This window comes from Phacochoerus africanus, chromosome 5 (genome assembly GCF_016906955.1).
Source record: "Phacochoerus africanus isolate WHEZ1 chromosome 5, ROS_Pafr_v1, whole genome shotgun sequence".
Taxonomy (NCBI): Eukaryota; Metazoa; Chordata; class Mammalia; order Artiodactyla; family Suidae; genus Phacochoerus; species Phacochoerus africanus.
This window is the reverse complement of record NC_062548.1, coordinates 75,509,317-75,529,394: the sequence shown is the minus strand read 5'-3', so window position 1 is coordinate 75,529,394 and position 20,078 is coordinate 75,509,317. Positions and strand designations below refer to the sequence as shown.

General features: G+C 52.5%; 1 protein-coding gene across 16 annotated transcripts in view; it reads left to right on the top strand.

Moving 5' to 3' along the window:
• The window catches only part of DYSF (dysferlin), a 228,349-nt gene that overhangs the window by 80,609 nt on the left and 127,662 nt on the right, over window positions 1–20,078 (top strand). For 8 of the 16 annotated variants that reach the window (XM_047781799.1, XM_047781794.1, XM_047781807.1 and 5 more), the window contains 9 exons: window positions 378–446; window positions 575–618; window positions 3,261–3,343; window positions 11,410–11,451; window positions 13,093–13,208; window positions 13,701–13,814; window positions 15,330–15,507; window positions 16,043–16,167; window positions 18,277–18,383. In XM_047781799.1, the coding sequence (XP_047637755.1) occupies window positions 378–446; window positions 575–618; window positions 3,261–3,343; window positions 11,410–11,451; window positions 13,093–13,208; window positions 13,701–13,814; window positions 15,330–15,507; window positions 16,043–16,167; window positions 18,277–18,383 (878 nt within the window). The remainder of the gene's footprint in view (window positions 1–377; window positions 447–574; window positions 619–3,260; window positions 3,344–11,409; window positions 11,452–13,092; window positions 13,209–13,700; window positions 13,815–15,329; window positions 15,508–16,042; window positions 16,168–18,276; window positions 18,384–20,078) is intronic. The other 8 variants (XM_047781803.1, XM_047781796.1, XM_047781810.1 and 5 more) reach the window with 1 other exon arrangement.

Below are 20,078 nucleotides of genomic sequence, written 5' to 3'. Positions count from 1 at the left end.
AAGGGGCAGGTGATCTGCGCTGATGGGCAGAGGGCAATGCCCTGGGCTTGTAGAACCCCTGGGAAAGCCCTTCTGGACTCAGGTCCCCATATTTAGGGTCATGGCCATCATGGGGGTGAGGGAGGGGAGTTTCCAGCCTGAGGTATGAGATAAGGGAGAAGCGTTGTGACATTCAAGCAATCTACCCCCTCCCCACCCCCTTGAGTCTGACCTACCATTGAGCTTTTTCTCTGGAAAGATTCCCTGTGTCTGAGCCCCCAAGGCCTTCTGTGCAGTCGGAGGGGTAGCCAGCCTGGCCGAGAGTGGCTGCTGGCTGGTGTGGTGCTCCCGAGGGAGCCCGGAGTCCCTTCACAGCTCCTGTCTTCTGTGTCTTCTAGCTTTGTGGCAAGATCCTGGAGAAGACGGCCAACCCTCAGTGGAACCAGAGTATCACGCTGCCTGCCATGGTGAGCCTCGCCCCCACAGGTCCAGCCCAGTAGGCCTGGGCTCCTGGCCTCCCCAGTTGCCACCCGCATCCCGGACTTCTGCTTCTTCGGAAGGACCCCACGCCAACCCGTCTCTCTTCCCTCCTTAGTTTCCCTCCATGTGTGAGAAGATGAGGATTCGTGTCATGGACTGGTGAGTTCTGCGTTCCACCTCTTTAGAGGTGGCTCTTCTCAAGGGTCCCTGGGTCCCTGGGTCCCTGGTTTCCTTCCATTGAGCCTGTGTTCAGTGGGAGAGTCCGTTCCAGGTGAGGGAATCTCCTCTGGGGGAGGCCAGAGAAAAAGAGGGCCCCGGGTTGTTCTTGGGAAGCTTCCTCAAGGCCCTGCTTCGAGTAGGATAAGGAGGGCAGCCAGGTGGGGCTGGCACCAGGGATCCAGGAGCCTGAGATCCCTGAGGCCAGGAGGGATTCACGAAGGCTTCCTGGAGGAGGCGGGGTTTGAGGAGGTTCAGAATGAAGGCATTCCAACAATGAGGGCGTTGTAAGCCAAAGCGAGGAGGCTGGGGAAGTGGGCCAGGGGATGCCCCACCAGCTTGCAACAGGGAGCTCAGTAGCCACAGGGACCTCAGAACCTCTTAGAAAATCAATATCTGTAGTTCCTGTTGTGGCTCAGCAGATTAAGAACCTGATTAGTATCCATGAGGTTGTGGGTTTGATCCCTGGCCTCCCTCAATGGGTTAAGGATCCGGCTTTGCTGCAAGTTGCAGTGCAGGTCAAAACAGCGGCTCAGATCAGCTCAGTTGCTATGGCTGTGACGTAGGCTGGCAGCTGCAGCTCCAGTTCGACCCCTAGCCTGGGAACCTCCATATGCTGCCCTCAAAAAGAAAAGAAAAGAAAAGAAAATCAGTATCTAACATTTGGTGAGAGCCTATGTTCCAGGCCCTCCACCTGGTGGGCAGTTGACACGCATGCTATCCCCTGACCTTCTTCTGAACTCTGGGTGCCATCCGACCTTGCAGACCAGAGAGTCGGTTTGAAGAGATTGGCTGACCTGGCTGATCTGTCCAAGGTGACAGCTGATGAGATGCCAAGGCCAGGCTCGAACCCAAGCCTGCTGCTCCCACCATCCACGGGCTTAACCCCGGGGCTCTACTGCCCCCTCTGTGTAGAGGCGCCCTCTCTCACCCCGAGGGCTGTTAGGGGTCCCTGCGCCTGATCTCCGGGACCCTGGCCACCCCAGGCTTTCCCAAAAGAGAGATTGTCCTTTCTCTGCCCCCTGAAAGCTGTGGCTGTGCGGTTCCCAGCGTGTTGTCCTTTGGTCCCAGGCCCATGGCACCCCCAGCCAGGAAGATAATGAGAGACTAGGGAAAACCCCAGGCCACAGAGCCGTTAAAGTGTGCGCCAGGTCCCCAGCCCGAAAGAAAACAGCTTGTGAGAATTAGAGGAGGGAAGGGCGCATGGAGGGCGGGGAGGGAGAGGCCTCTGGGGCCCTGACCGCCGGTATGTTCTGTGGGAGGCGGTTTGGGGGGCGATGGCCCTATGTCCACAGAACCATTCGTTCGCCTCTGCTCGCCGCGTGTGTGCCCCTGGGCTCTCCGTGTGCGTGTCCGCGTGTCAGCGTGAGGGGCTGCATGTAGGCATGGGCGCTGTGTCCCCCGTGCTGTGGCCAGGCCTTGCCGAGTCCGTGTGAGCCGAGGCAGGCAGCAGCATACTGTACAATCCAAACACATTACGGAATCTGGTGGTTGCCTCTCTGGTTTAGGTTGAAGTGGCATTTTTATTGTGAGTCTATTTTCAGACTTGCTGGATTTTCCAAAAGCAACCCCAAGCCCCAAAACCCCACTCTTGGCCAGAAAGCATCCTGCTGCTGTAAGTTCCTATCCAGAAAAGCTCTTTCTTCCCAGAAAACTCAGATAAACTTGTCTTATTACCTGAATCCTAGAAATATGATATGGTCCGTATGGCTTTTTCTCTGTAACTTAATCTTCTATTCAGTTCTTTAAGAATTTCTTTTTCATGAAAAAAATTACCCCCCCCCCTAAAAATAAATCCAACACAAAACTTCTCTTGGTCTCTTTTCACCAGATTCAGGTAAAACCAGAGGTCAGAAATCCTCCTCCTGGAGTTCCCATTGTGGCTCAGCGCTGTCAAACTGACTAGTATCCATGAGGATCGGGTTTGATCCTCGCTCAGTGGGTTAAGGATCCAGCATTGCCCTGAGCTGTAGTGTAGGTCGCAGGCTCGGCTTGTATCCTGAATTGCTGTGGCTGTGGTGTAGGCCAGCAGCTACAGCTCCAATGCGACCCCTAGCCTGGGAACCTCCATATGCTGCAGGTGCGGCCCTAAAAAGACATACTTGCACACACACACACACACACACACACACAGAAAGAAAGAAAAAGAACTATGCATTAGCTCCCATAAGCTAATGAAGACTGGCCCTGGAGACAGTTTCCTCTCGGTCGCCTGGTTTTCTCCTTGGTCTGGGTATGTCTTAGCTCCTGGGCCTTGCTCTTGCTGGGTCTGGGGGTCTGGTTCCTGAGTGGCCTCCTGCCCTCACACCCTGCCTCCTACCGGGCCTCCTCCCTTACAACCTGCAGGTGTGCCCAGTCAGTCAGCTGGCAGCCCGGTGTTGGCTGGCTGATGGGATGCCGGTGACTGGTTCCCTCTGAGGAGGCTTGAGCAGCACTTTCTTTCTAGCCTCCTCTCCCCTAGGGTTACTAGGCCTCCTCCTGAGCAAAGACTGGGACCCCTGCTCATGTATAACAGGGGCCGTTTGCTTCCCGGGCAGGCTGTGGCCTGCGATCCCTGTTGAGGCCCTCTCTGCCCCTTGCTCTAGGGACCGCCTCACCCACAACGACATCGTGGCCACCACCTACCTGAGTATGTCGAAAATCTCTGCCCCTGGAGGAGAAGTAGAAGGTGAGTTCCCCCTTGGTGCCGCCCTCTGGCCCCCATGCTGCCCTGTTCTGCCCCGCCTGGCTTAGACCTCCAGTTTTGAGAGTTCGCCGGAAAGGGAGGATTATAAGGTCCTTGCTCTGGCCAGTGAGAGACACGGGCTTGCATTTAGGATTGTCCACACCCAGAGGATGGGATGTACCACGGAATGTCGTAGAGAGGCTAATTCAGTCCTGAAGGTGATAGTGGTGGCTCTGGCCTCACCATCTACACCAGGTTTGATGGTGGTTGATGGCACCCTAGCAGATTCTATTTTTGTATTCTTTATTTTTATTTTTAAATTTTTATCAAAGTATAGTTCATTTACAATGTTGTGCCAATTTCTGCTGTACAGCAGAGTGACTCAGTCATATGTATATATACATGCTAGCAATTTCTATTTTGAAATGGATTTCATTGGTCTGTTAAAAAGTAAGCCGTGATCATTTTGTACAGTTTAAAATAGGTGATCTGGGAGTTCCCGTCGTGGCGCAGTGGTTAACGAATCTGACTAGGAACCATGAGGTTGTGGGTTTGATCCCTGGCTTTGCTCAGTGAGTTAAGGATCCGGCGTTGCTGTGAGCTGTCGTGTAGGTCACAGACGCGGCTCGGGTCCCATGTTGCTGTGGCTGTGGTGTAGGCCGGTGGCTACAGTTCCCATTTGACCCCTAGCCTGGGAACCTCCATATGCCGCGGATATGGCCCTAGAAATGTTGAAAAGACGAAAAAAAAAAAAAAAAAGAAAAAAAAAGGTGATCTGAAAGAATATAAAATTACTCATGAAATTATCTATAAGCCTACCCTCCCAGACAAGAGGTAAAAGTTAATATTCTGAGGAACTTTCAGTATGTATGGACATGAAAAGGTTGTTTTGAAACAATTCTCAATTGTTTCGAAAATTGCGTTTTGTCACTTGGCAGTACAACATAGGTGTTTACTTACGTTATTAAATTGTTTACAATTTTATTTTATTTTATTTTACTTTATTTTATTTTACTTTACTTTACTTTACTTTTATTTTATTTTACTTTTTGCGTTTTTAGAGCTGCACCCCCGGCATATAGAGATTCCCAGGCTAGGGGCCAATCGGAGCTGCAGCTGCCAGCCTATACCACAGCCACAGCAATGCCAGATCCAAGATGCATCTGCAACCTACACCACAGCTCGTGGCAACGCTGGATCCTTAACCTACTGATCGAAGCCAGGGATCGAACCTGCGACCTCATGGTGTCAGTCAGATTCGTTTCCTCTGAGCCATGACGGGAACACCATACAATATAATTTTAAGTGATTACACATATTCAGTTGTGTGAATGAGCGATAATCTACATGAACTAATGTTGAATATGTAGATTTCTAATTTTTCCTTGTTATAAGCAGCTAGCCTGATACTGAATATTTTTGTAGCAAAATCTTTCTGTAATTTGTGATTTTCCTTTTGCATAAATACCTAGAGGTGGAATCGCTGTGTCAAAAGACTCGAACATTTTAAAGCTTTTGGTATATATAAAAATTGTCCTACGGAAAGATTGGACTAATGTACACTCTAATCACTCACTTAAGCTTATTTTTCTGCACCCTCATCAATGCAGAGTAAAATAATGATATTAAAAAAGAACTTTGTTAATTTGTTGGATGCATTTCATTGTTGTCTTAATTTTATTCCATTGATAGGTCAACTGGTAAAATTGATCAATGTAAATTGTAGAATATTTTAATAATTATCTTACATTTACAAATTATATGTATTCATATCCTTTTAAAGGTATTGTTATAAATTGCTTATTCATGTTCTTGTCCATATTTGTGATGACGTATTTGTCTTTGTCTCATTGTTTTTTTGAGTCCTATGGGTATATGGTTGTTAACTTTCCCCTGTTACATATGTTATAATTTCTGTCAATTTTATCATTTAATAATTTTTCACATGTAGAAATTTAAAATGTTTACATAGCCCTATATATTAATCTTTTCCTTAGAGAATTAGGCAAGGGTTTATTTAAATGTTTCTGTTTTCAAAATTGTTCTTTGGTGATACCAACAGCATATCGTGGATAATCTTTTCCCTACGTTTTGAAACGCCACTTTTATCCTCCACGAAATTCCTAAATGTGTTCTAGGGCCTGTTTCTTGATTTTCTATTATCTTTAACTGGTCTGTCTGCTTATTATTTCTTAGGTTTTGGTATCTGGGTTATGCTGGCTCTGTAAAATTAATTGGAAAGATTTAAAGTCTTTCCTAACATCTGGAACCATTTACATAACATAAGAATATAGTCTTTTGAGGGTTTGAAAGAATTCACCCATAAAACCATATGGGCTGGGTGCCCTTTTTGAGTGGGTGTAGCATTAGCTCTTTAAAACCTTTTCAGTTTCTCCTGTGATCACTGGCATTTTTAGTTTGTTTCTTTTACTATCGTCAGTTTTGATCATCTCCATTTTCCTAGAAAAACTTTCATTAGATTGAGGTCTTATGATTTGTTTATGATTTTTTCAGAGCACTCTTTTATAATTTAAACGATTTTCTCTCCTTTCTTATTTCTTGTACTTTCTAATACTGTTAATGATATGTGTTTGAATTTTCTTTTATTCTTGATTAGGCTTGTGGAAGTTTGTTTTTTTTTCTCCCTACTTTTTCAAAGAATCAGTTTTTGGATTTATTTATCAATTCTAATATTTTATAATTTTAAAAATTCTCTCATCTTATGGCTCCTTTCTCTAACTCTCATTAGACTCATTTTGTTGTTTCCTTTTTAACTTTCTAGTTAACGTCATATGTTTCTTTTCAATATTTCTTCTTTAAATCACAGAACTATGGTTTCTGCCCCATATGTCATGCTTTTGGCCTTCAGCAACCCCCAGGTTTATATTTCACTCGATTTTTTACTTTTATTTTTTACACTTAAATATTTAGTCTATTCTGAATTTATTTTGGTGTATTTTCTGAGAGCAATCTGATTTGATTCTTTTTTTGGTCGTCTTTTTTCTTCCTGACTAGATGCTGCTTCTAGGAATGTCTTTTTCCTTGTAGTTTAAACAATTACTTCTCTCTCTCTAGCTACAGGACTCTTTTCATTGAGTTTTGTCTGAGACACAATGAATTCTTAAACCTTAGTTGAGGTGTGATTTTGTTTTTTCTAACACTGTAGCTGAAGGCAGGGTGGGGAGGGGAGAGGGCCGGGGCCCTGTAACCAGGTAGGTGTGGGAGTGGCTCCAGTCTCCTCCCAACCAGTCCCAACCTTGCAAGGTTGTAGAGATCCAGTGAGGTTATAAATGTAACAGTCTGGTGCATAATAAACCCTAAAGTCATGTTTGCTGTTGAGTATCATTCTTACTGCTTTCTGCATTCTCAAGCTGATTTTTCCCCTGTACCAATTCTGCTTTTTACTACTTCCCATGTAGTTTAAAATTGGCTATCCCATTTTTCGTTTCTTGTCCCATCTTCTTTTCCCTCTGTCTTTCCTTTTATATTTCCCTTTTCCTCTTTGTTCTCTCCCTCAAGTTTTGTTTTCTTCTGAAAAGGCTATATCTTCTTGTGCTCTCCAGAGGATCCCAAATCTCTGAGGATTTCAGGTGAATGCCCTCTCGAATCTTACAGGTGCTCTTGCCCCCATCCTCTTGGCCCCCTATTATCCGGCTCCCCCTCTATTCACGCTCTCACTAGAGCCGATCAGTGTTGGTGTCTTTTTATAGACAGGATGCATGGGTCCCCGTCCATCCATCTGCTCAGATCTTTGGAGGTCAGGTTAGCATGCCCAGTTTCTGGAGGATTCCATCTAGCACTCTTGAAGCTGACTAATCTCTTCTTCTAGGGTCTCTGAGACATACCCCCCCCCCAAAAAAAAAAAACCCAGGAGTTCCCATCACAGCTCAGCTGAAACAAATCTGACTGGTATCCATGAGGATGCAGGTTTGATCCCTGGCCTCTCTCAGTGGGTTAAGGATTTGGTGTTGTCTTGAGCTGTGGTGTAGGTCGCAGACACAGCCCGGATCTGGCATTGCTGTGGCTGTGGTGTAGTCTAGCGGCTAGAGCTCTGATTCAACCCTTAGCCTGGGAACTTCCATATGCTGCAGGTGCGGCCCTAAAAAGGCAAAAATAAATGACCCCAAACAAACCCGTTTTTAATTATAGAAAATTCAAACACACATAAAAGTATGCTTCATGGAACTCCCAGGTGTCCTCACTCAGCTTTAACATCTAGCTGCTCTCTGCCATTCTCATTTCATCATTGATACCTGTAATTGGTGGAAAACACAAAAACTCCCTTCTAGAAGGGACTCCTCCTGCCCCAGACCCACCCCTTCCTCCTTCCCCAACGGTGGAAGTATAGTTCAGAAGTTGGATCTACAGGGGGAAGGATTGCAGGTGGGGGACAGTATACTGTGGGGATGGATGGGACGCAGGGTAGTTTAGGCTCAGAACTCCTGACATGAAAGGAACTTTTCTCCCGTTTTCTGTCTGGGGTTGACTCTGTCTCTGAGTCCAGGGACAGAAGCTGACAGAGACACAAAGGGACCTTTGGACTGTTTTATGACAGCTGCTCTTTCATGAAGCTGCAGCTCTTCCTGCTGTCATCCACTTGAGCAAGGGTTTAGATCCCTGAGCTCACTCACGTCAGTCTTCATTTGCGGTAGTGAGGTTGGCCTCCATCTTTTCCAGGGTTATCAGGAGTCTTTCAATAGCAGCGTGAGAAATGTTTATTTGGCCACTAGATGGCGCTCAGGCCATGGGCAACCCCGCGTGCTTCAGGGAGGCCTTCAACAGAGGGACCACCGGCTCCCTGCAGATTGTTTTGGACATAAATGAGAATCTTCTTGCAACCAGCTAGCTGGTTTTAAACATGCAGTTAAATAGCTTGATCTATGTAGTAATAAAAGTTAGACTTACAGCTCCAACTGGAGCTCTTCTTCTTGAGCCTCTCTCTAGGCTGGGAAGGTCAGACACCCCCACACCCCCCCATCCCCAGGCCTCTCCCACTTGTCCTGAGGCCACCTCAGGGTGTCACTCCAACTTTCAGCTCTTGGTATTTTTCTCTACATGGGGGTGTTCAGCACATCTGGGTGATGCGTGCCCCTGGAGCTCCTCACCGCTCTCAAAACCCAAACCAAACCAAACTGTAAAATGGCTCTCTATTTCTCGGCTTCTTGGTTCACCAGATTATTTGATCCACCCAGGAGTTTTTGGTGTTGTTTTTTGTGTTTGTTTGTGTTGCCAGCGAGGACAGGACCAAACACTAGCCTCTTAAGCACCTCTGCCCACGGGTTTGCCTGAGCACACTGAAGTGTTCCTTGGACCCTGTGCTCCAAAAACCTTTAGTAAAAATTCTGCTCTTTACCAGCGCCTGCTTTCCTTAAAAGCTGCAGTTCTTTCAAAAGGCAACCAGCAGATGAGCCCCAGGAAACCTACACAGTTTTTTTTCTAACTTTGTACACAGGAGACTCACGCTACTTGCATAGCATTCGGACAGCTTTTTCCACAGCGACGAAATCCAAAGTTCATTTCTTTTTGTCTTTGGAACGTAGATGAGAGGATTTCCCAGCAGTTCTGGGTTTCTCCTGCTGCCTGGCGAGAGCTCGCGTCAGGCAGCCAAGCCGTGGGCGTGGGAGGTGTGCTGGCCACAGGTAATGGCCTCAGCCTCTCCAGGAGACTTGGGGTTCCGGGGATGGCGAGGATCACGGGGCGGGGAGGGCCTGCCCTCTGGCTTATCTGCTCAGGCCACACAATTGGGAGCATTGTCTGTGTCTGGGGGCTTCCCCAGCCCCTCTCCCCTGGGCTTAGGGAAAACACACCAGAACGCTTGTGTTTTGGCAGAAGAGTGACGAGGACTAAACAGAGACTCTTGTCTGGTGTGCCTTCCCTGGGCACTCTGCCCTTGACTCTAGGAGCTGTCTGCGGACCCAGGCCAAGGAGCCGGGGTGATTCTCAGCACCTGGAGACCTGTCACTCGGCCCCGAAATTAGGCATCATGGCCTCTGTTGTCAGCAGGGCTGTGTCTTACTGTGCCTTGCACTTTGCCTGGTAGGGGTGCCGAGTGAGCTGATGAATGAGTGAGGGAACTGATGAAAAGGCGTGGCTGGGAACCAGGCTACTTCTCGGCCCCTTAACTGGGCCCTCCCAGCCACCAGCCGCACGTGTTGGTCAGATGGCCAGTGGGATTAGGGGACTTCTGCGTCTGGACTGGGCACTGGTTTGCAGCCAGGGTTCAGAGTTGGTCTGTGGGTGGAAAGTCGAGTTTGCTTCTGCCAGAAGCCCACGGGGGTCGGAACTATGACCTCGGCCTCATTAGCCCTAGATAACTGGCCCGGCCTGTTTGTAATCACTTGGAAGGAGCTTAAAGTGGAATCTGTTTCCTTCCGGCAGCGGGCCCTGGCCGTGCTCTCCTGGGGCTGCGGCTGTGCCCGTCGGTGCTCTTGTGGTGGCTGAAACTCCCCTCTGACCAGAGGCCTCGCTTCCCCACTGATGAAAACCTATTTCTGTGGATATGAAAATGGCCATGAATTATGGTTTCTGCAGCTCTGACTTCTGCCAGCCGGCATTCCTAGCTGGGGCCTGCTGGGGAGTGCCGAGGGGCGGCCCCGGGCTTCAGGCCCCCCCTGCAAGCTCACCTCACCCTCCTTGCAGCCTCTGTGCTCGCTTGGTCTCCCTGTTCTTATAGCCAGGCTCCATGTTCCCTCTTCTCTTCTCCACGCTCTTCCTTTCTGTGTCTCTGCTCATTCTTCCTTCACAATGTTTTGCTCAACTCTTGGCTCTTAACTAGGATCGCAGAGCTGTAGGAAAATCGTAATAGGTATTTTTTGGAAGGAGACCAGTAGAGAAAGATGGCCAATGAATGAAAATGAGTAGGGGTTTCACCAAACACATCCCCAGACTCATCAGGACCCCAGACCTGGTTACCTTAGAAAGCTGGAGGAGGAGACAGGGAAGGCTGGAGTGTGGGAAGAGGCAGAATCAGAGAGGACAGTGTCCCAAAGGGAGGAGACTGTCCCTTTGGGGCATCTTGTACCTGCCTGGAAGTGAGAGATGGATTCCAAGAGGCCAGAAATATGTCAGAGCATCTCCTTCTTTGTCTCTCTTATTTCCAGATACTCCTTACCAGCATTTAGGGTATGCTCCAATATAGAACCTTTGGCTGATGGAGGGCCTCTGGCACTGTGCTTCATTTGATTTTTTTTTGGTCTTTTTTTGCCATTTCTTGGGCTGCTCCCACGGCATATGGAGGTTCCCAGGCTAGGGGTCTAATCGGAGCTGTAGCCTCTGGCCTACACCACAGCCACAGCAATGCGGGATCCGAGCCGCGTCTGCGACCTACACCACAGCTCACGGCAACGCCGGATCCTTAACCCACTGAGCAAGGCCAGGGATCGAACCTGCAACCTCATGGTTCCTAGTTGGATTTGTTAACCACTGTGCCACGACGGGAACTCCCTGTGCTTCATTTGAAAGGGCAGGTGCCAGAAGTCAGGTCCCAGTGCGTGCTGTTGTGAAAACGCAACACAGTGCCCTCGGTGGTAATACTGGAAATGACCACTAGATGGAGATCTTGTGCCTTGAAATTCCACCTCTCAGCAAGGAATCCACCTGCTTGTGGGGTGGAGTGTGGGGTGGAGTGTGGGGTGCGCCTAGGAGCCTAGCTCTGGCCCTTTCACTTCCCCCCCACCCCTTTCTTGGTGTTTGTACTTTTCTTCATTTCTCTGGCTATACTATGGAAAAGCACATGTTCTTTTCTGGGTTATTTCTGGAAGGTATTGAGTCAAGTTTCTGGTCCAGTTTTCAGTTGGCAAACAGAACACACAGACCTGCAGGCAGATGCAGGGAGGGTCCCCAGTGCTCACCATGGCACTGAGATCGTGTCCGGCTGAGGGGTTCGAGGTGATGACTTAGTGTGTGGTAAATTCACAGCGGGGAGGGGGTTGGGGCCTCAACTGTTTCCCTGCCCCGGAGCCATCTTTCCATCTGTCTGTCTGCCAGTCATTCACCCACCCTGTTCACCTAACTGGTCCTCCACCCAGTCATGCCCATCCTAACCCCTTTTCCATTTCTTTACGCTTCAGAGGAGCCTGCAGGTGCGGTCAAGCCTTCTCCAGCCACAGACCGTACGTGCTTTCACCTTCGGGATGACGAGGGGAGCGGGCCTTGAGGTTTTTGCTGGAGGGGCAAGGGCGCTGACTGCGGGTGGGTGGGTAGTTTTTTTGATTTGCCTGAGACATAGAACTGAGCTTCCCCTCCACAGTCCTTGAGGTTACCGTTGGCTGTTACCTCTTCACCATGGTTGAATATGTCAATTGCTTGGAATGCTTTAAAGACACTTCCCTCCCTCCAGTCCCCTTCCTGAGTCTGCTGGGATCGGGAGCTCGGAGGAGATCATTCTATCCAGCAGGGAGGGGCTGGAGCAGGTGTGGGGTCCCCGAGGAGGCAGGAGCCATGTAAAGCCACTTAGGGGGACCAGGAGGAGGCCAGGGTGATTTTCAAGTTGAAGTTCATTCAGATGATCATCGAGATGAGAAGTAGAAACACTGAGTAATGCTCATGTCTGTTGCTTCTGCCGTGGGCCCCCCACCCCATCCCCAATCCAGAGCCCCGTCTGTGCTGGGCAGAGGGTAAGCACACTTGGTGCAGGGCTCTGGGGAAGGCACGCTCCTGCCTTCTAGTTGGTAACGTCTTACTTTTCAGGGATGGGCTCAAGCCTGGGATCCTACCTCCAGAGTCTGGGCCGTCCGAGTTTGCAGTCAGTCCTTGGGTCTGGCTCAGGTGCTTTCTTACTGAGGCCATTTATTTTGTGCCCATCTCACCCCACTGGTGCCCTTATGGATGGGAGCATCCCAGCGGGAATCTGCTCCTGGGCCCACCTCCCACCTTGGCCATTCTGGAAACAGCCTCTTCCTCCTTCCTCTGAAAGGGGTACCCTGGCTCTTCCAGATTCTCTGAGTGTGGCCGGCAAAGTCCTGTCCTGGGAAACTTGGCTGTCAGCTGGAAAGTCAGGACATGCACAAAAGAGGGCCTCCCAAAAAGATGGAAACGATGTGGAGAAAAGATTTTCCCCTCCTCATTAGTGTAATTCTTCAGCTTGCTCCATGGAAAGATGCGGGGAGGGGAGGGGGGATGCCAGGATGAGTCGAGGCCAGTAGGGGGTCTGTTTCCACTTCATCAGGATACATGGAGGTGACATGTGCCTGGGAGCTGCCCTGTGTGGGGGGTGCCATTGAGCTGGGCCCCCTCCCTGGTGCCTGGGAGATGGTGTCTCCAGTCACTAGGCTCTTGGGCCTCCTTTGAGCCTCCCTGCAGGCCGGGTGGCCTGAGGCATGGATGGGAGTGTGGGATGAGGAGGGGATGCAGGACAGGGTGTGGCCCGAGAGGGCAGTGGAGGCCCCTGGGCCCCAGCTTTGCATGCTGGCTACATGCCTGGGCTTTGGAGTTAGAGCATTTGGGGTCATGCCTCTTTGTAGCTGTGCGCTCTCTCACATCGCTCAGCCTCAGTTTCCTCGTCTGTAAAATGAGACGCAGAAAAATAATTCAGATGTCCACCTCTCAGCAAGCTGGTGAGACTTAAAGGGGCTTGTGGGGGACAGTGGTCGCTAGCATCGGTGTCATTCTCCTTTATACATTTAAGGGGGCTGCACACCATGCATGTGTGAGGAACGGAGGGCCAGGGATGGGCTCCGGCCTGAAGGCGGCTGGGCTGAGTGCTAGAAAGCCCCGCTGGGCCGGCCCCTCTGACCCGCACCTGTGTCTCCCAGTGGACGACCATCTGGGCTTCCTTCCCACCTTCGGGCCCTGCTACGTCAACCTGTATGGCAGCCCCAGGGAGTTCACTGGCTTCCCGGACCCCTACGTGGAGCTCAACACAGGCAAGGTGAGCCAGACAGGAACCTGCAGCCCCTGGGCGCCCAGGCCTGTGTACGCCATCTTCCCGCCTGGCCTGGGCAGCATCTGCAGCTGGCCTGGCCTCCAAGGGCCTGACAGGTCTCCAGGGGACCCAGGGCCAGGCAGCCATCCCTTGAGAGGGCCCTCCTTCTGCCTGGCCCCCTCCTGGCCTCTCTCCCACTCCCCTTCTTTTTGCCTCTCCTTCAGGGCCAGCCCCATTCCCTCGGCTCATTTTCCTGGCCCCTGAGGGGCCCGGGCTCTCTGTCTCAGGTTTCAATCTTCCCTGGTGAGGCTGGGCCCTGGTACCGACCATCTGGGTGGTCCCCAGACCACCATTTCCTCATCTGCAGAGTGATGGGGTGTGGCTCAGGGTCCTCTGGTTGCCTGGGAGCTGAGTGACCTCAGGGCCAGATCAGGCTCCTTTCCTTCTCCTCCTCTGCTCTACGGCCCCTGCTCCTGGTGACCCAACCTCCCCTCTCAGGGGGAAGGCGTGGCCTACCGAGGCCGGCTGCTGCTCTCCCTGGAGACCAAGCTGGTGGAGCACAGCGAGCAGAAGGTGGAGGATCTTCCTGCAGATGACATCCTTCGGGTGGAGGTGAGAGGTGTAGCTCTGGGTGGGACGAGGAGGGTGGTGGCCAGGTGGAGCTGGCTTCATGGTGGAGGAAGGCTCGGCTCCACCCACCCTCATGTGACTTCACACCTCTGGGCTTCAGAGGAACCCGTGACCTCCCCTGCCTCTCTAAGGAATGTTCAGAGGCTCAAAGAAGATAAATGAAAGTATTTAAAAGTCTAGAGCTCGATGCAAAATGAGAGGCTATTTTTTAATAATAATAATGTAAGAATTGCTAATGCTTAGTAATCACTGACTATGTGTCAGACTCTGTGCTCATGACACTCCTGATGTCATTGAGTCCTCTCAGCACTCGTGAAGTGGCTGCTAAGAGTCACTCCATTTTACAGATGAGGAAACTGAGGCCCAAGTGTATCAGAGTAACGAGTGCTAGAGCTGAGCCTTGGGCCCAGGAGGTAGCTGTTGGGAGTCCTCATGGTGATTTAAGCTTTCAAACTCTGTAGTCAGATGGTGCTGGTTTGAGTTCTGGCTTGTCCACTTACTAGCTGTATCAGTAAAGTGGGAGTAGGAGTTCCCGTCATGACTTAGCAGTAACAAACTTGACTAGCATCGATGAGGACGCAGGTTCGATCCCTGGCCTTGCTCAGTGGGTTAAGGATCCAGCATTGCTGTGAGCTGCGGTGTAGGTCACAGATGCGGCTTGGATCTGGCGTTGCTGTGGCTGTGGCATAGGCCGGCAGCTGCAGCTCCAATTAGACCCCTAGCCTGGGAACCTCCATATGCCGCGGGTGCGGCCCTCGAAAGACAAAACTAAAGAAATAACTAAATAAAAATAAAAAAATACAGTGGGAGTAATAATTATACTCATAAGATTGTTGTGAGAATTGAAGTAATTCATACCGTATGCAATAAGCACTCAATAAGTTTCAGCTGTTATTACCATGTATATTAAAAACCCAGTTGTGTAACCCCTCTTCCCTCTGCCTTCCACAAAGGGGATCGTAAAGTCGTCTTAGTTCAAGCTGGGACGTGTGGTTGAGTGCCTGCCATGTAGTCAGACCTGTGCCTGATGCCCAGCGGGGACAATGGGATTCATTCATCCCAAGCCCATGGCAGCCTGAGATGCTGCCGAGCTGGCTGGTGTGGTGGAGAGCCTGAGTGGTGCGGGGTGGGTGCTCTGGGCGGGGGCGCGGGGGGTTAGAGCCGTCAGCCCCTTCTGAACAGCAGATGCGGGAGCCCAGGCTCCCCGGGGGTGGCGGTGCCGTGGCCGCTGGTTTGGATTAAGGAGCAGCCTGACCTTGGAGGCACGGACCTTATTAGAGGAACGTGGCCAAACACACAGGCCTGGAATGAGTTTGCTCAGTTACTGACCAAATCCGGGCACTGGTGCTGAGCTGGACCACTCGCCACCCATCCGCCAGCCGGGATTTATTGGGTGCCAGGCCCAGCCAGGGCCTGCCAGACACGTGACCCCCTCTCCGCCCTGGTGTCTTCCTGCCTCCCCCACCGTGACCCCGCGGCTGCCCTCTCTGCTCCCAGAAGTACCTCCGGAGGCGCAAGTACTCGCTCTTTGCTGCCTTCTACTCGGCCACCATGCTACAGGACGTGGACGACGCCATCCAGTTCGAGGTCAGCATCGGGAACTACGGGAACAAGTTCGACACGACCTGTCTGCCTCTGGCCTCCACCACCCAGTACAGCCGGGCGGTCTTTGACGGTGAGGCCAGAGGCTGTGTGCCTGGCTGGGATCCAGACCACTGAGCAGGGCCGAGTCCTAAATCCTGTTTTCCCTGTGGAAAGATGCTGGGGGCTCACTCAAAGTCTCTGGCCCCAGGAAACATGTGCCCTGGGGACCTCCTCCTGTGCCACCTCCCCGGGCTCACCTCTAGGTGGTTCCCTGCTGCTACGACCCACAGATGGGGCTCCTGACACCAGCAGCATGGATCGTTACCTCTGGCAATCACGTACTGCACAGCGGCTGCGGGGAGTAGAGATTTTGGAGGGTGTGGGATTCCCAGGGCCCTTCTCACAGCCCCCAGGCTTTGATGTGCTAAGGAGCCCTAACAGGAGCAGCAGCTGCCTATTCAGTGCATGCAGGGAACTCCGGCACCTTGTCTGGGCTCCGGGGAATATTGGCCATGCCGTGTGTGTCCACGGGAGTTCTTAGTGGTGGAGCAGGTGCCTGCATCCGTCTGCCTGGGTCCCCCCACCCCCAGCTCCTGGCTCAGGACCCGGCCCTTGTGTCCTTCTAGGATGCCACTACTACTACTTACCCTGGGGCAACGTGAAGCCCGTGGTGGTGCTGTCATCCTATTGGGAGGACATCAGCCACCGAGTGGAGGCTCAGAACCAGCTGCTCAGGATCGCCGACCGGCTGGTGAGTGGAAGCTGGCCACAACCGCAACGCCCTGCAGGCTCCCCTACTCCTGGGGTGGGGGCGGTGTCTTCAGAGCTGCCTCCCTCCGGGGCTGAGCCTGAGGACTTCGTGGCACCTGGGGTCCCCCATGTCTTGACCCGACTGGGCTTTCGAGCCTGTTCTGCATGTTGGGAAGAAAGGAAGGGGAGAGGGGACAGCCTGGGGGGGGGCACCCCGCGCCCTTAGTCTGATGTAGGAGACAGCACAGAGAAAGAGCCGAGAGAAAGCAAGCTGGGAGCAGAGAACAGAAGGCACCTATTCATTCATTCACTCATTCATTCATCAAATGCCTTTGGCAAGTACCACAAACTGGGGCTGTGCTGGAAACTTCTAGCTAGAAGGTAGACGTGAACAGGGAGCTGCCCCTGCCCTGAGGCGTCAGCCTAGTAAAGGCAAGTGCAGGTCCACCTGCCCCTCTCCTGCAGAGGCTTCACCCTGAAGTTCAGGTGACACTCTGGGAGAACCTTGGGAGGGGGGCTCGGAGGAGGGAGGGGGCCAGGGAGCATCAGGAGGGCATTGCAAGGCATCCAGGGCGCCACACCCAGTGAGGGGAGTTGGGAGCCAGTAAGGATGCCCTTGCAGGGTCCAAGAGAGTGTGATGGCCTCTGGGAAGGGCTGACCTCAGGGAGAAAACCATAGAACTTGAGCCGCAAGGACTTGTGGTCTGTTGGACTGGGGAGGGGCTGTGAGGAGGGACTCCAGCAGCTGGGGGGTTGGGAAGCTGGGGAGAAGAGCAGGGTCTGTGAAGTCAGGTGATGAGTCCTGTCTTGGGTGTGACCGGGTGGGGCGTGTGTGTGTGTGTGTGTGTGTGTGTGTGTGTGTGTGTGTGTGTGTGTGTGGTTTATGGTGAATGCTGGGAGTTGCAGGCCTGGTGCTTGGTCAGAGAGTGGAGGAGAATCAAAGTGCACAGCATCTGCGACCTACGCCACCACTCACAGCAATGCCGGATCCTTAACCCACTGAGTGAGGCTAGGGATTGAACCCTTGTCCTCATGGATGCTAGTTGGGTTCGTTAACCACTGAGCCATGACGGGAACTCCGGTCCTAGTCATTTCTGTGTGTGAATGGAGGGGAGGCTCCCCTGTGAGCTGCGTGGCCCATGGGAACGTGGGGAGGTGGGTGTGGCCATGCTGTCAGGGCCAGTACAGAGCATCGGGTTGGAGGGCTGGGGGCAGGAGAGGCTTGGGTATGTTTGTGGGTGAGGAGGTGAGCATGGTGAGGAGGAATGGTGGGAAGGGAAGGGGAAGACGGGGATTTTCAAACACCTGGGAGGAGGTCAGGCCCAAATTGGGGGTCATGGGGGCCCACACTGTCCCTAGACCACAGCTCTCTGGGAGGGAGGGGACCAGCCAACACTCAGGTTTGGGAGAACCTGGAGTTGATGCAGTCCAAGGCTGGCATCTTCTGGGCCAGCCATTCTCTCCCAGGCCATTCGCTGTGGGCGGGGGCTGGGTGTTCTCTCCAGGGCTTGTCTGTCTGCAGCTTGGGGGTCCTGGGGTGGAGCATGCGGCCCACCCTCGGGAAGGCTAACATGGGGGGCGGGGACCAAGGGACAAGTGGCTGTGCTGTGAGAGATCTCTGCCTGCCAGCTCAGGCCTGAGGCCCCGGGGTGGAGAGCTCTGTGGAGAAGCAGCTGGGGAGCACCCTTGGTCTTGGGAGTCTGGAGAGGGAGCCCTGTTATGGCAGGTTGTCTGAACACTCCTGAGGGAAGGAGGACGTGATCCAGGCCTGCTCTGGTGGTGGGATTCGGAAAGGAGAGAGCGGGCCGGGTGGGGAACTGGAGCCGGGTCCGAGGTCGCTTGACCGGGCCCCGTGAAGAGCAGGATGCAGTCAGGTTCGGTGGAAGCCTGCACGTCGGGCATCCTGGCCTTGGGAATTTGGATCTGTTTGGTGTGGGGAACCCTAGGGAGTTCTCATGCCAGGACAGATGCTGGCTTGTGGGGTCTGGGCTCTTCCTTCTTTGCTCCGTTCCCTCTTTTTTGGTTCAGGGACTGGGCTGTGGTGACAGGGCCTGGGGGTTGGGGGTTCCTCCTGCTGTGACTGCCCTGACCTCGCCTGCCTGTTCCACAGGAAGCCGGCCTGGAGCAGGTTCACTTGGCCCTGAGGGCGCAGTGCTCCACTGAGGACGTGGACTCCCTGGCGGCTCAGCTGATGGATGAGCTCATTGCAGACTGCAGGTAGGGGGTGCCTGGCACCCATGCGCCCTCCCCTCCTGGCTCGGCCAGGCCCCGTCCCCGGGAGTGTTCGTGTGTGGCAGTGAGCGACGGCACGTCTCCCCAGCCACGCTTGGCCAGCAGTCCGGCCCGTGTGGAGTCCAAAGGTGGTGGAGCCAGCGCGGGGAGTTGAAAAGGTGACATTTAGAGCAGGTCATAAATCTTCCTGCAGCGGCGGCAGCTGCGGCCTGGGGCGGCCCAGCTCACCTGAATGGGGAGCATTGTGTCTATGATCCCCGACCTCTTATTTCCCTGATGGAATCTCCAGGAGGAGCTGGCTGGTGGGGGTGACGGCGCCCCTCCTTCCCCCAAGGCCATGTCGGGGGCCACGGTTTCTGTTTAGCCTTCTATTGACACGGCTGATGATCAGCCTCAGGAAAAGGGGGTCCTGGGGGTGAAAGAGAACCGGGGCTCAGAGCCCTGGCAGAGGGAGGGGGGCATCTCAGCATCTCCTCCAGGGCTGGGGGACTTGGGGCTCGCCATTCACCTGCTCTGAACCTTGTTTTCCTCATTTTCAATCTGACATTAAGAATAGTTGCTTTAGGAGTTCCCACTATGGCTCAGTGGTAACAAGCCCGACTAGTATCCATGAAGATGTGGGTTCGATCCCTGGCCACACTCAGTGGGTTAAGGATCCGGTGTTGCTGTGAGCTGCGGTGTAGGCCGCAGATGTGGCTCGGATCCTGCTTTTCTGTGGCTGTGGTGTAGGCTGGCAGCTGCAGCTCCAATGCAACCCCTAGCCTGGGAACCTCCATATGCCATGGGTGTGGCCCTAAAAGAAAAAGAGCAATTGCTTTATAATATCATACAAGCAAAATGCTTGGCCCTTAAAAAGTATTTAGTAAACAGTAGCTATAACTATGATTAAGAAGAAGAAACGTAGGGAGCCTAAGATTCTCATCCCATTAACCATCTGCATGGCTTTGGGCAGCATCATGTCTCTGGATCTTGGTTTTCTCAGCAGTTAAATGGACTTAATAATAAATAGCGGTCTTTCTACTTTCCATGAGATTAAGTGTGAATACAGGCAGATATTTCTATGCCTCTAAGTCTGATCATCTCAGAAATGCCTTCATGCTGCGAGTTGGTGACCGTGGCTGCTGGCTCTGGGACCCCTTCTGGTCCTTTGTACCCCATTTTGGAAGTACACCTTTGTCCAGAAATGGCACCCACCCAGACAGGTCATTCACTCATTCTCCAGACCTTCCTGAGGCCTGGCAGACTCTGCAGCAGGATCTCAAGGCACGTTGAGCAGGTGCATTTCCAGCCTTCAACTGGGGAAGGGGGTGCGGTGATGAGGCAGAAGTAAGCAAATGAAGGAAAGTGTGTTGGGGGCTGGAGGCCTGTGCCCAGGAGCTCAGAGCAGGTGCATCTTATGCAAATCTAATTCAGAAAAACTTCTTGGGGGGATGATGCCCTGTGGGAATCTGGAAGGGGAGGAGTCGGCCTTTGGAGAGGACGGCCAGGCATGGGCACAGAAGCCCGAAATGCCTGCTGTCTCCAGGGGCTGCAGAGATAAAGCTGAAGTCCAGATGGGACAGACCTCCGGGGTTCACTAAGGTGAGCTCAGCCCTAGAGGCTGTTGGGGGCACAGGGATCCCCCCGGGTTCAGATGCTCTCTCTGGCTGCAGCGTGATGGATGGGCTGGGGGTAGTCATG